General features: G+C 38.5%; 1 protein-coding gene across 1 annotated transcript in view; it reads right to left on the minus strand.

Moving 5' to 3' along the window:
• The window catches only part of IQCH (IQ motif containing H), a 212,313-nt gene that overhangs the window by 66,268 nt on the left and 132,578 nt on the right, over positions 1 to 13,467 (minus strand). The window contains 2 exon segments of the mRNA XM_089907078.1: positions 2,576 to 2,767; positions 7,149 to 7,421. Of these exon segments, the coding sequence (XP_089763204.1) occupies positions 2,576 to 2,767; positions 7,149 to 7,421 (465 nt within the window).

The raw sequence follows: 13,467 nt of genomic DNA on the forward strand, positions 1-13,467 counted from the left end.
TAAGGTTGGTACCAAGCCATCATGAAAAAAATGAGAGTTGTGCTGTTTCCATTGTGGCCATCATGTAACATTCTGCTTTTCCTAAAATCACCTACATGTCAACACTGATTTTTTAAATGTGACTTCAGTGTTTTAGCATTTGTTGATTCTATGACTGTTTCAAGTCTCAACTGCAACCAAATAACTCTCGTTCTCAATTAGATAGGTAGAAAAAAAGATGATCTTTATATTAGATCCTTGAGTCTACACTGAATCATGCCTACATCTAAAACCAATATTTACATAAGATGCAAGAGCCTCTCAAAACAGTTCAAACTCCCATAAACAGCACTGTTTTTAATCTGTTGCCTACAACATACCAATGAGAAAAATCATGGTATCACGTCATAAACTGCTATGCAAATGATGCTATTTGTAAGTACTAACATAGTTTAGTGCTTACAGTCATATTCTCATTTCTAATAATTCTCCCAGAATGGAGTCTTTCTCTGGACTTTTAGCCTGCAAGATAGTCTTTCATCAAGAAGCTGAAATTTTTAATAACCTGCCAGCGTATGTTTTGTATGTGCCAGGCTAGGCTTGATGACACAACATCTTCATTATCAAAAGAAACAGGTCTACAAACTGTAATAGGACATTAAAACATGCCTGTGCTCATAAAGTAATGTTTTGATGTCTAAATGTGCACCATTATGACGGTCTTCTGGAACAAAAGATAATTCTAATCCTAAATTTTCAATAGCTACACTCAGTGGAAATTGCGGTTCACTTCCACTCTGAATGCAATTTCACTGTGAAGGCAAAAGAATGTCAAAAGTCTCCCACAAAAGAAAAAAAAAAAAAGCTCTTCGGAACTACTTTATTTTTTATTTTTATTTTTGGCTTCTAACCACACCCTGGCCAAGCACAGGTCTCAGAGTGTAAAAAGATTTCATAATAATGATTTTTCCCTTGTTAAGTTAAAAAAAAGATTTAGACAGATTATTAATTATTCAGAAGTGTCACATTTGACGACATTAACAATAATGCCAAATGTATTTGGTGACAATTTAAAATGGTATTGTTTAAAATAATTGAAATTAAATAATATATATTCAGGTTTCTAAATGCAATTCAGCCAAATGCTAATATTTTAAATATTTTTAAAACTTAAAGTCAAACATTTCAAATTTATCATAGTCTAGTGTCAGGAGAATTTTATGAAAATTGGTTTGAAATATTGAGACAGCAAATACTTTGTACATTAACATTTCAGTCTTTTAGATTAAAAAAGTCATACTTTTCATGGTTTAATCTCAACAGTTTTGCTTAAAATTTTTTTTTATATAAGATGAAACAAAATCTAGTCCAAGGAGAACACAAGAGAAACCTCTATGGGCCTCAAAATTAAATACATTTTCCCTGTTTTATTTTTTTCTAGAAGAGTAATTCATTTTGGTATCCTTTAAATAATATGTAAAAAGCTGGCCATGACAAGTACTGCATTTAGTCCATTCACTGATGAAGGGGGAAGAAAAGCCCGGAATAGATTATGAGGAGAACAGTAACATTTGTAAAAGGGAACTCTCCCTTCTGACTATTCTCTAGATTTATTCGTCATTTCACTTTCACAAGAATAATGGGGTTCTCTCTTGTGTGCCCCTCCCTTTCTATCACTTGTGTCTTGATTCATATACTCGTATAGTGGGATGCTCAAAGCAGATGCAAATCACTGCAGAGCCCGCTACTACAGACATCGGTGGGGAAGGAATCAGTTAAGGGAACCTGCGTCTGAATTTTCCTCATCAGTTATGCTTTCACCAGTAGCTCAGCCAAAACAGAGCTTGGGATTAAGAGAAGCCAGGCAAGTCGAGGTCTCTGGATGCAAAATGATGCAACTTTTAGAATGGTGGGGATAATTCATATATGAGGCCATATAAAACTAATTATTAAGCAAGTTTGAAACAGACTAAGAAGTTGTACAATTCATCCTTCCATCAATATGTGTGGAAAAATCTGTACACGTCGCTCATATGCTAAGAGTTTTTACCTATTCAGTTCTTGCCGGGAGATTTTCTTGCTGGAATGTATTATTTTCTCAACATCTCACAGGCACCAGCAGTTACATAAATTTCCTTGAATTGTCTTCGAAAACATATGACTGCTGACAGAATGCTATTATACATTAGCTTCCAGGTGACAAGCATTCACTAATAGAATTTCTCTCTCATAATAAAATACAACTAGCTTAATAACAACACTTGTTAGAAGCATATGATCAAGACCCACTTACAGCAAATTATTAGGTTTGTAATGTTATTTGAATATGGTAAAAAGATTACTTCCTAATTATCATAATCAATTTGAGGACTTTTAGGGCTCCAAGAAGGAACATTTAAAATGACCTAATCAACCTCATTCACTTTGTATATAAGAACTAAGGCCAAAGAAAGTAAAAAACTTGCCTAAGGTCTCACTGCTGGTAGATAACGCAGCTGAGTCTAGAAGAAAGTGCCTTATCTTCTAGCAGAGCCTTTTGCTTTATCTCCTATCTGTTCACAGACACTTCGGGTTTAAGTTACCATCGAACACTCACTTGTGCCCATTTCTTGCTCCAGTCTTCACGGCTGTATCTGTGACTCTCCTTTAGGACCCACTTGTAGCACTTTAGGTGGGATGGAATGTCACAAAATGCAGTCCCATTTCCTCCAAACTCATAGTCCATTTTAAAGAGCCAGCGTTGGATTTCCAGGTGATCAATGACCAGCTGACTCACCTGTTCTATTATCTGTGGGGCCAAAGACACAGCAACATTTAGTTTCCTGGATTCCTCCTTATTGTGTTAACTTAGTTGTGGTACTTCTCATGTGTCTTTATTTCAAACAGTTTGTTCATTCGGTTTTCTTCTAGTTATTAAGACAGATTAGAAGAAGTTTTATGTGATACATGTATGTGTGTGTATATATATGTATATGGTGTGAAGAAACCACTCACCAGTGGGACTAAAGACATGTTTAAAAGTATAATCTTATTAGAAATTATGAAATTATCATTTGCTGGCTTTTAAAGGCAAAAGGAAAAAACCTGTGAATATCTGTAATTGAATCTTGATACTGTTTTCTTCCTTTTTCAGGGAATTATGTGTTTACTTATTCTTCAATTTTTTTTTATAGTTTCAAGGTTGTAAAAAGTTATAGTCTCGAAAACTTTAACTGTTTGGAGCTTTGCTGAGCTTTTAAATGTTCTTGTCTATAAAGCATTTAATTTTTTCCTCGTTAGTGTACGTGAAATACATACATTTGGCCGGTCAGTTGACAAAGTGTATTATGTGTATTGTAGGTACAAGACACATAAAGGAGATAAAACACTCATGAAAGCAACTTTCTTGGAATACACACCTATCCTACATCTTATTTGAAACTATTCCCTCAAGAACTGGGCTCAGTCACATGAATGTTTCAGGGATAGAAGTTCAAGCTCTAATATCATAGTAATAATAATGATGATAATATCTAACATCATTGAACTCTCAGTAGGATCTAGGCCTTTGGCTAAGCTCTTTACATGAGTTTTCTTTTCTTTCTCTCTCTTTTTTTTTTTGGCTACGCCACGTGTCTTGTAGAATGTGGGATCTTAGTTCCCTGATCAGGGATTGAACCCGGACTCTTGGCAGTGAGAGCATGGAGTCCTAACCAGTGGACCTCCAGGGAATTCCGAGTTTTTTCACATAACACTCATAAAAACCTATGAGGTAGGCATCATTTTTAATTCCGCTTTATGTATAAATAACTGAGACTCAGCTAATTTAAATAACTTGCCCATGATCACACAGCATTGAGTGGCAGAGCAGAGACTCCACCCAGGCTGCTCTGAGTCCAATACCTAAGCCCATTTCTTCTCCACTGTGCTGCCCATCTCAACCTGCAGAGAGGTGGAGGAGAAGGGTGAGGTGGAGAAGGAAGTGAGGAGCAAGAGAAGCAACTTTCCAAACAGTCAACAAGCCATTTGGGATAAGTTTGAATCAGACAAAAGTCTATAGCAAGATTACTTAATTATAAGTAACACTGTTCTAGTAGAGCCTTGGTGAAAAATAACTCATTAGATCACAAAATGATTTTTTTGTTTGGTCTTCTCATCTGACTTTCCAGTCTATACTGCACAGAAAAAACAATACCAAGTGTTCTCTCTCCTGAGCCTACCCCATGTTGTTCTTGGCCATGGTCTGTGCTTAAGGAGGCCTCTGCAGCATTATTCTCTTCACCTTTGATAAGTTTTTGTTCACCAAATGGATTTTTTAAAACTAAAGAGTGTGAAAGAACTCGAGATTATAGTTCTGTTGAAATCTGGAGCAGGAAGATTAAAATTATTTTGATTAAAGGCACAATCTGTTCTCTTGAGTTGTGTCTTTCCAGCAAATCTTCCTGGGGATGTTACACTATGCAGCAGTGTAGAAGTGATACCAAAACAGGCATACTTGGGATCCCTGGAAGCCCCATGCAACCAGGGGGTATTCAATTAGGGTGAAAATGAAATTGTCTTAGCTCCCTAATTATCAAGTAGTGTCTGTGGATAATTTGGGTGTTTAAATGACAAGTACTCTGGTCTACACACCATATGGCTATGAGCATAGCCTAGGAAGGTTTTTTAAATGTGCCTTCCAAGGTTACATCCCTTCTTTCTCTACTGTTGTGTTGAGAAGATAGATTCTATTTGTTGTATTACGGTCATACATTGCAGAAGTAGAAATGGTCTTTGGACTGTTAATATCCAATAAAATTCTTTTGCCAGTGTAAGGAAAGTTGTTCTGGCACAGCCTTTTTCATTGTATGTTTGGATGTATTGTATATTTGGAAGTTTCAACTACTAACAGAATTATTATCTGTTTCTTCTAAATCCTATTGTTTGTTGCTTCTGAGAATCCTATAAATGGGTGCCTGTTGAGGAATCCCGTACAGTAATGGAAAGGATCAATAGTATTGTAAAGACTGCACCACTGGAAAGAATTATGCGCTATCTTTAAGTGAAAATTGAACAGTGCTTTAAAATAGCGTCACCATTTTTGATTATTTAACCAAAGCTGTCAATATTTCATATGGAACCCATGCCAGAAAGAGAACTTGCATGGTTACTTTATGGAACAAAACAGGAAATGCTCACTGTGCTCAAGTTGGATTTTTTAAATAAATTACTTAATCATAAACCAATGACTTTATGCTATTGCCAAACATTTATCATTTTCTATTTGAATCTCTCTGTTCAAAAGATGTAATATATTTTTTAATTGCCATACATTTTATACTGGTGTAGGGCAGAAGTAGAAAAATGTCTACTGCTAAAATCCAACTGATAGCCAGGAATATTTATTAACCTAAATTAAGATAATCACAGCTTTCTTTCACCAGCTTTAAGTTTATGATGCACATCGGTAAAAACTCAGTGTTATTGATTCATTACCATCTGCAAATTCAAAACGCTGACATGTTCAGATAGGCACTATGTGGAAAAATCTCAGTGGAGTGCTTCAATTCTTGTTGACCTTAGAGATACATTTTCCAAACAGATAGCATGGACCTTAGTTATAACTTAGTTTATTGTGATACAATTTGCACATGCCATAGGTGAAATGACATCCTTCAAATCCAATTTGTCTATGAGGAGAGGTTTTTATCCTACTTCTGAATATCAGTATTAGGGGGAGGCTTTACTGCATTAAATGTTCCTGCATCTTTAACCACAATTAACATATCAAGTTCTAAAATATTTCATAGCAAAGACAGCCTGAGTTCTCATCAATGGGGACAAAAGCAAGACTCACTCAGTATAAATATTGCACATATTTTAAGTTTAAGGCTTTGAAGATTGTTTAATATACATGTATGAAATTGTATCATTTAAAAATGCATTTCACTTGTATTCTACAGGGAAGCAGAGTTAAGCAATCCACTCTGTTACCTTCAAATTCCAGTGGAGGTTAATGACAATGGAAGGGACATGCCAGGTTAGGAAGAGCCCCTCTCTTTTAATCCTATTAAGATTGCCTGTGCCTTTTCTAGACGCTGCCATCTTTAAGAGGAACTTCCTTCATGAGCCCATGTATTGCCCAAGAACACTCTATCTAGCAAGACTGAAACACTTTTGGGGCAATTTAATAAGCTAAATTTTCAAATTAGTCTCTGAAAAGTATGATTTGTTGAAAAGCTTGATTTTGGGGCTCAGCGGCTATGAGGTGCAGAGCATCAGGATCAGGCAACTGAGAGAAGAAGCGTGATCCCTAAATATTGTCCCTTACAAACATCCTCATTGTGTACAGTTCTTTAGTTTCCCTAGAAGTGGCTGCCCGGAATCACTTGTGATTGGCTCAGAGTAATGGTTAAGAGATGTATTGAAACAGAGGTTAGGAAATGTTAACAGCCATTTGTCCTTTATTTTCTTTATTGTGAAAAAAAATAGCAGTTAAATGGGAGAACACCTGCCAGAGCTAACTCAAAGTGGCTAATTTCTAGTTCTCTAGTGGCTACATTTGTAGTGACTAATATTATATAATAGTTCTCCAAATAGTTAGGGCCCTATCTGCTGGAAGAATGCATAGCCATAGACTCGGACCAAGGCAAAACCCAGAAGCAGATAGGTTTCCTCCTAGAGCCATTTTACTTCCCCTTTCTGGAATTTTCCCCCCTCCTTCCTATATGGCCACTTCCTGAGGAGCTAGGATTTTTTTTTTTTTTTTACAGAGCCACAGATATCTGCAGCCCTCTGCCACATGCCCTTTGCAACATGACTCGGCAGAAAGGGCTCACTCCCTGGAGCTTTCCAAACCTGCTCCTTTTAGCCAAAATTGACTCTCACATTCCTTAGGGTCCTGCTAACTAATATGTTGATGAATTAATCCATGTTAAGTCAATAAATATTGATAGCAGATTAGTATATGAATAGGGCCTTCAGTTCCTTAATCCAAATGAATAAATACTTTGGGAATTACAACAATTTCTGTAAGGCCCCTAGGAAGACACTTTGAAACATGAAGGCCTAAAGTAGATCCCATCAACTCAACTCAAGTATTCCACAATATTCTTCATTGGGTAGGGCTGACACCAGAAGACCTAAAGTTCCCGTAAGGTCAAGAGAATGTGAAATATTTAAACAGAGCCTCGCCTGTCCACCCTGCATACCTGCTGGTGACTATAGACGTCATATATTCCAGGAGGGACTGGCACATTGGCGCTTTCAAAGACCCGTTTACTTCCGGACTTGGTACTATAGACATGAGCTAGTTCAGGCTCTGGGCCCAGGATGGGTACGTCTAACATATCCGCCACAGCTAAATCATCTCTGTGGAGGAGCCCGCTGACAATGTAGGCTTCTTTTCCTTGGATGAGATTTTTTATTCTTTTGATTGCCTTGGGACTGTACATCAGGTGAGTGGCCAGGCACATATGCTGCTTCTGGGGGGAGATCATATTATTCTTGTTAAAAGGTGTTCTTTTTCTGGTCCACACACCTAATTTCTAATGTTACGCACAATAAATGCATTATTAATAACAGGCTGGGTTATGAACTATCCCGTTGTTTAGCAGTTTAAATTGATAAAAGCTGTTGGGGTGAGGTTCCATAATCGCTCACATCTTTAGTGTGTTGGAAATAGGCTCACTGGGAATAGAACTAATTACTACGCATCTGTATTTATTTGACCCACGTGGAATTATCCTTCTGTCAGAAGGAAAAGAGGCTGGTGGCCTTTGGATAATAGTGATTCATCTCTGCAACACTTCTGGCATGGTTTAACACTAAAGCGTCTGGAAAATCAATGCAAAAAAATGAAGGAGAAAACCCCATAGTATTCTTCACTGTTCAGGACTCCTATTCTGGCCACCCTTTAAATGATTCAGTAGGAAAAAGGCACTTGACTTGATGCTCTCTTCCCAAAGTTCTACCAAAAATTCCATTTCAGAGACTATGTATTGTTATGATGATCATCATGGTTCTTAGCCAACACTCCAGAAAGGATTCACGAATGGAAAATATTTGAGAATTTCAGTGAGACTCAAATTTCTTTTCCAATGAAAAACTCTTTTTATTTTTGACTACTTAGACCCAGCTCAGCAATACATGTGACTGTCTCATTCAATTAAATAAATAATTCCAGCATGTCTAATAAGGGGCAGAGGATGGAGCCAGATGGTCAACACACACCAAAACTAATACAAGCATATCTCTGCGCTCAAGGAGTGGGGACACAGATGAGTACCATTAATGCATAACTAATACAAGGCAGAGAAGGGCCATAAAGAGCTACAGAGGGTCTTGGAGGCAGGGAGGAGGGAGGCAGAGGCCACGTGCTAGTGGGGAAAGCTGAAAAGGCAAATTACTCATTCTTCTTGGGCCTCAGTTTCCTCATCTGTAAAATGCGTATAATAGTAGTACCCATCTCATAAGGATGCTATGAGTATTAAATGAGATAATACATGTAAAGCACTTATAATAGGGCCTTGGATATAAGCACTTAATGAATGTGAGCTTGTATTATTGTTATGAAAGAGGTCGGGGTTGAGGTAAGTTTTGAAGGATGGGTAGGATTTTAGCAGGTGAGGATGGCCATAGCCTAGGCTGGAATATGGGAACCCAAGATTGTGCTCATTTCCTCTAGAGAAGAGAGCATCATGGCACACGAGAAAGTGATGGGGCCTCGGAGTCAAATGGTTCTGTCTTTGAATCCAGCTCTATCCGTTATAAACAACCCGAACTTGGGCAAATGACTTAGACTCCTTGAGACTAAGTTTCTCCATCTTCTAAAAGGGAATAAAAATACCCATTTGATGGGTTCCTCTAAGGATAAAATAAGATCATAAATGTTTAACACCTGTTATAATGCATGGCATTGAGTTGATATTCGATCAATGGTAGTAATTATCAATATTATTATGGAGAAAACTTTAAAAAAATAGTCATTAAAATGTCATGCAAATAATATCATGCAAGACGTGAGAGTCTTAATGGAGTTCAAGGGATTTTGTACACTAGCACCTTCTCTCCTGGTTTTAGTCAAAATTATCTACTCAACATGGCACTGAAGTGTGGAGAAATTCCGAGCCACTATTTTGAGGAGTATTTGCTGCACCAGTTTGCAAACTGTTGGAGGGTATGACTGCTGAGTATAAGAGAAAGCAACTGAGGAGAGCCCCTGGATTTTACTCCTGTCTGAATTTGTAACTTGCAAGTTGATTTAGAAAACTCTATCTTTCTGAGCCTTGGTTCCCCACATTCAAATGAGGGGTTTGAACTAGAAATCTCTAGGGTCCTTCCGGCTGTGATACAACATTCCCTTTAAAACCAAAGCTCTTCTGGACATACTGTTTAATGAGTACAGAGTTTCTGCTTGGGATGTTGAAAAAGTTTTGAAAATGGATGATATGATGATTGCACAACACTGTGAATGTACCTAATTTCATTGAACTGTACACTTAAAATGATTTAAATTTTATGTTATGTATATTCTGCCTCCCCCCCCCGCCAAAAGACAAAATAAAAACCTCCTCTGAGAAGAGGATTTTATGATTTACCCTGTTGAACCCTTCCTTCAGAGCAAGTGTTATATTCTAAGCTCTTTAGGTCTATGCAATATGCCTTTTCTTAATTTAAATCCATTTTCAAAAACCTGCTTCTGAGAATGCAGCTCTAGGAAATCCCGTGTTCCATTAGACAATGGCTGGCGACAGCAACTCGTGAGTTTGTGTTTCCCATCTAATTGATCACTGTTTATCCCCCTTGTTTAGTTCACTCCTTTCCTTTCCCTACAAATTATTCCAATGAGGAAATGTGAAAAAATGATGTGTCTTGTAGAACTGGTGACTTGAGTCGCAAAGTATGTGGTAGGCTTTTCAGGGTACCTAGAAGAATGTTTCAAAGGGGGCAGTCCTCTCATGTTAAGTACTCTTTCCTTTGATCCATACAACACTGTACCAATTAACAGTCCCTGTTTTGGAGACGAAGAAACTGAGGCTCAGGTGATTTGCCCATAGTCACACAGCTGCTAAATAGCAGAGGCAGGATTCAAATTCAGTATTAGCACAGTTCTCATGCCATAGATGCCATGATTTCTCCCATTTTACAGATTGAGTAGTGAGGTCTGGTAGTTTTATGAAGTGTGATGAGGGGCTGGTAGATGCAGCAATAGAACCTAACGTTAAAGTTGCACATTTCCGGCTGGAATGGATTTCTGTCTGCTCTAGGGTTGTTTATCTCTCTTGGCAAGTATTCTACCCAACTCTGTTATGTCATCTCTGGGCATGCCTTATTCTTCAGGGAAGATGGTACCACAGTATTGTGTTCAACGTGTGTTTAATAAAGATTTGAATGTAAGTGATGGCAGAGGACACATTAGTGACTGCAGGTCTTGTGTGACCATTTAGAGAAAATTAGTGTCATCAGATCCAGGCTGTGGATTAACACAGATGACAAAAATCTAAAATGTTCCTAATTCCATAACATTATAGCTACATTTAATTTATCACCACTAATTTTTTTTTCACCTGAGACAAAAGGTAGTTGCTTAGGATGTCTTCATAAACATTAAAATGTTCAAAAATAGACATACACGATGACTTTATAACAGCATTTTCACCATTACAAATTCAAACATTGTAGAGTAACTTGGAGAGATGTACAAACAGATTTTTGGCACACTTTAAAAAAATCTCCTCAAGGCCATGCATTTGAAAGAAAGTCAACATTGATGCAATCTCTCAAACCCATTAAAAAGAAATAAAGCCATAACTAAACACGAGCAGGAAATGATTTGAAAGTAAGAGTTTACTTTTTGTATTTTAGAGAGGTGATTGCCTATGAGTGATTAATTACTCAAATAATTTAAACTTAAACTATGAGAAGTATTAAGTACTTAAAAATATTTCCTAATTGTTTCTATTCACAGAGATGCAAACCTACACTGTGAATGTAACCCCGTGCGTCTGTTAGTACCAACTGCCTATCTCCTCTTAGAAGGTGAAGAGTGGACGGTGAGGATTCACTTCTCAGGTAATAGGACTGCAGAGCTGGAAAGGACTTTGAAATGATCTAATCCATCACCTCATTTTACAGATGAATAACAGAGGACCAGAGAGGTAAAGGGGCTTGCCCAAGGCCACAAGGTCATCCAGGAGCAAGGCTGTCATTCCAGATCAGAATGGGGTTCTGGGGTCAGACAGATTTGGCTTCATACTCTGTCCCCACCAGTAACTTGGGATTAGAAGATGAGTGTTGGTTTCCTTAGCCAAAGAAGGAAATTGATATTCTGTCTTGCTGCTGTGTTCTAAGTATCAAATGAGAAAATGTATGCTAAGCATTTGATAAATGTTAGCTGTTTACTCACTTTCCTTTTCCCAAATCTAGTGCCCCTTCCCCATTCCATGCCTCTTCAATGTATATTGGCATTTCAGATATGCAGAAACTGTTTATTAGCAGCTACCAGGCATTAGCTCCAGTTTCTGGCTGGAGAAAATCAGGAAATTAACCACACGCTAACGATAGTTCCTTACTTCCCAATATCCACAGTAACTCTGACATTGAGGCCAGGGAATAGCTAGGAAGCACCAAAGCAATCCTTGCACTGGTGGAGGATATTGGGGAGTTTCTAAGATTATAAGTAAGTGGTGATGATTTGTCTGCTTTCTTTTTTTTTTTTTAAGATTTAATTAATTAATTTATGGCTGTGTTGGGTCTTCGTTGCTGCGCGCGGACCTTCTCTAGTTGCGTCTAGTGGGGGATACTCTTCGTTGTGGTGCGCGGGCCTCTCATTGTGATGGCTTCTCTTGTTGCGGAGCACGGGCTCTAGGTGCGTGGGCTTCAGTAGTAGTGGCACGTGGGCTTCAGTAGTTGTGACTCTCAGGCTCTAGAGCGCAGGCTCAGTAGTTGTGGCGCATGGGCTTAGTTGCTTCACGGCATGTGGATCTTCCCGGACCAGCGCTTGAACCCATGTCCCCTGCATTGGCAGGTGGATTCTTAACCACTGTGACACTAGGGAAGCCCTGTCTCCTGTCTTTTCTCTTGCTTCTCCTGATCCTGCACTTGTTTCCTCTTCCATAGCCAAGTGGTGCCAGTGAAACAGAACTAGGCGGAGAGCTTTTATGGGAATATCAAGGTATCTAGTTATGAAAAAATAAAATCTTCATTTTGGTAGAAGAGAGTAAAATTCACTGAGTGTACCAGCAAAGTAGAAATGCTGTAGCATCCCTCCCCAGCCCTGGCAGGATTTTTTTTCCTTTGGTCAAGTCATGGTGCATCTGAAGTGTTAATAGGTAGTAACTCAACACATAGATACTTCCTACATGAACCATGAAATCAGTTTCTTTGACAATAGATAGAGAGTTGACTTTGGTGCATCTCACTTACGAATGAAGAGAGCTATCTTCACCAGCAAATTCAGACCTTTAGATTATATTAAACAGTCTCCTCAAAAGTGCATAGTCCATTAGGTTATTTATTTATTTATGGCTGCATTGGGTCTTCATTGTTGCATGCAGGCTTTCTCTAGCTGCGTCAAGCAGGGGCTACTCTTCGTTGTGGTGCGTGGGCTTCTCATTGTGGTCGCCTCTCTTGTTGTGGAGCACGGGCTCTAGGCACATGGGCTTCAGTAGTTGTGGCACACTGGCTCAGTAGTTGTGGCTTGCGGGCTCTAGAGTGCAGGCTCAGTAGTTGTGGTGCACAAGCTTACTTGCTCTGAGGCATGTGGAATCTTCCCAGACCAGGGATTGAACCTGTGCCCTCTGCATTGGCAGGTGGATTCTTAACCACTGTGCCACCAGGGAAGTCCTCCATTAGGTATTAAAATGTTGATTGTTTACCATGGAAAGCTTAAATTCTTGTTAAAATATAGAGAAATTCATTTCAAGCCATCTCTTGCACTACCTTATTCTAGAACATGCCCCATGGTTCTATGAATCTCCCAGAAGTTCTTCTCTAGGGATGAGATTCAACTCAGAATTCGTTCCATTCATTAAGAATCAGTTCTAAAAAAGTTAAAAAAAAATCTGAACCTTGTTCATTATGAACCATGTGATATGGTAAATAAGACCAAATTCCCCTGAGGGACAAAAACCCCATGGAATAACAAGGAATACCAGTGTGGAAATCAGAAAACAGGGGCCCTGGTCTAGATTCTGTCCTTAACTAGCTTTGTGACCACAGGCAGACCCAGCCTTTCTGTGCCTCGGTGTTCTCCACACAAAATTAAGAAAAAGCAACCGTAGATATTATAAATTCACCTAGTTGATGGTACAATCCAATAACTACAATTAGGCTTCAGCTACAGAGAAACTGGGCAGCGATAGCTCAGCTAAGTCTGCAAGTTAAACTGGATATTTATTTCCTATCGTCCGACCTGTAGTCTAATCAGTAAAGCTGTTAAACCTGCAATAATATTTCACTGATGTGCACCAGGACGTTGCAAGTTATAAATTTTCCAATTTAATTTTACTGCATCCCGGAAGCCATAGT

The sequence above is a fragment of the Delphinapterus leucas genome, chromosome 2 (assembly GCF_059928025.1).
Source record: "Delphinapterus leucas isolate spDelLeu-1000000601 "Yukka" chromosome 2, BTC_Dleu_Yukka2, whole genome shotgun sequence".
Classification (NCBI taxonomy): domain Eukaryota; kingdom Metazoa; phylum Chordata; class Mammalia; order Artiodactyla; family Monodontidae; genus Delphinapterus; species Delphinapterus leucas.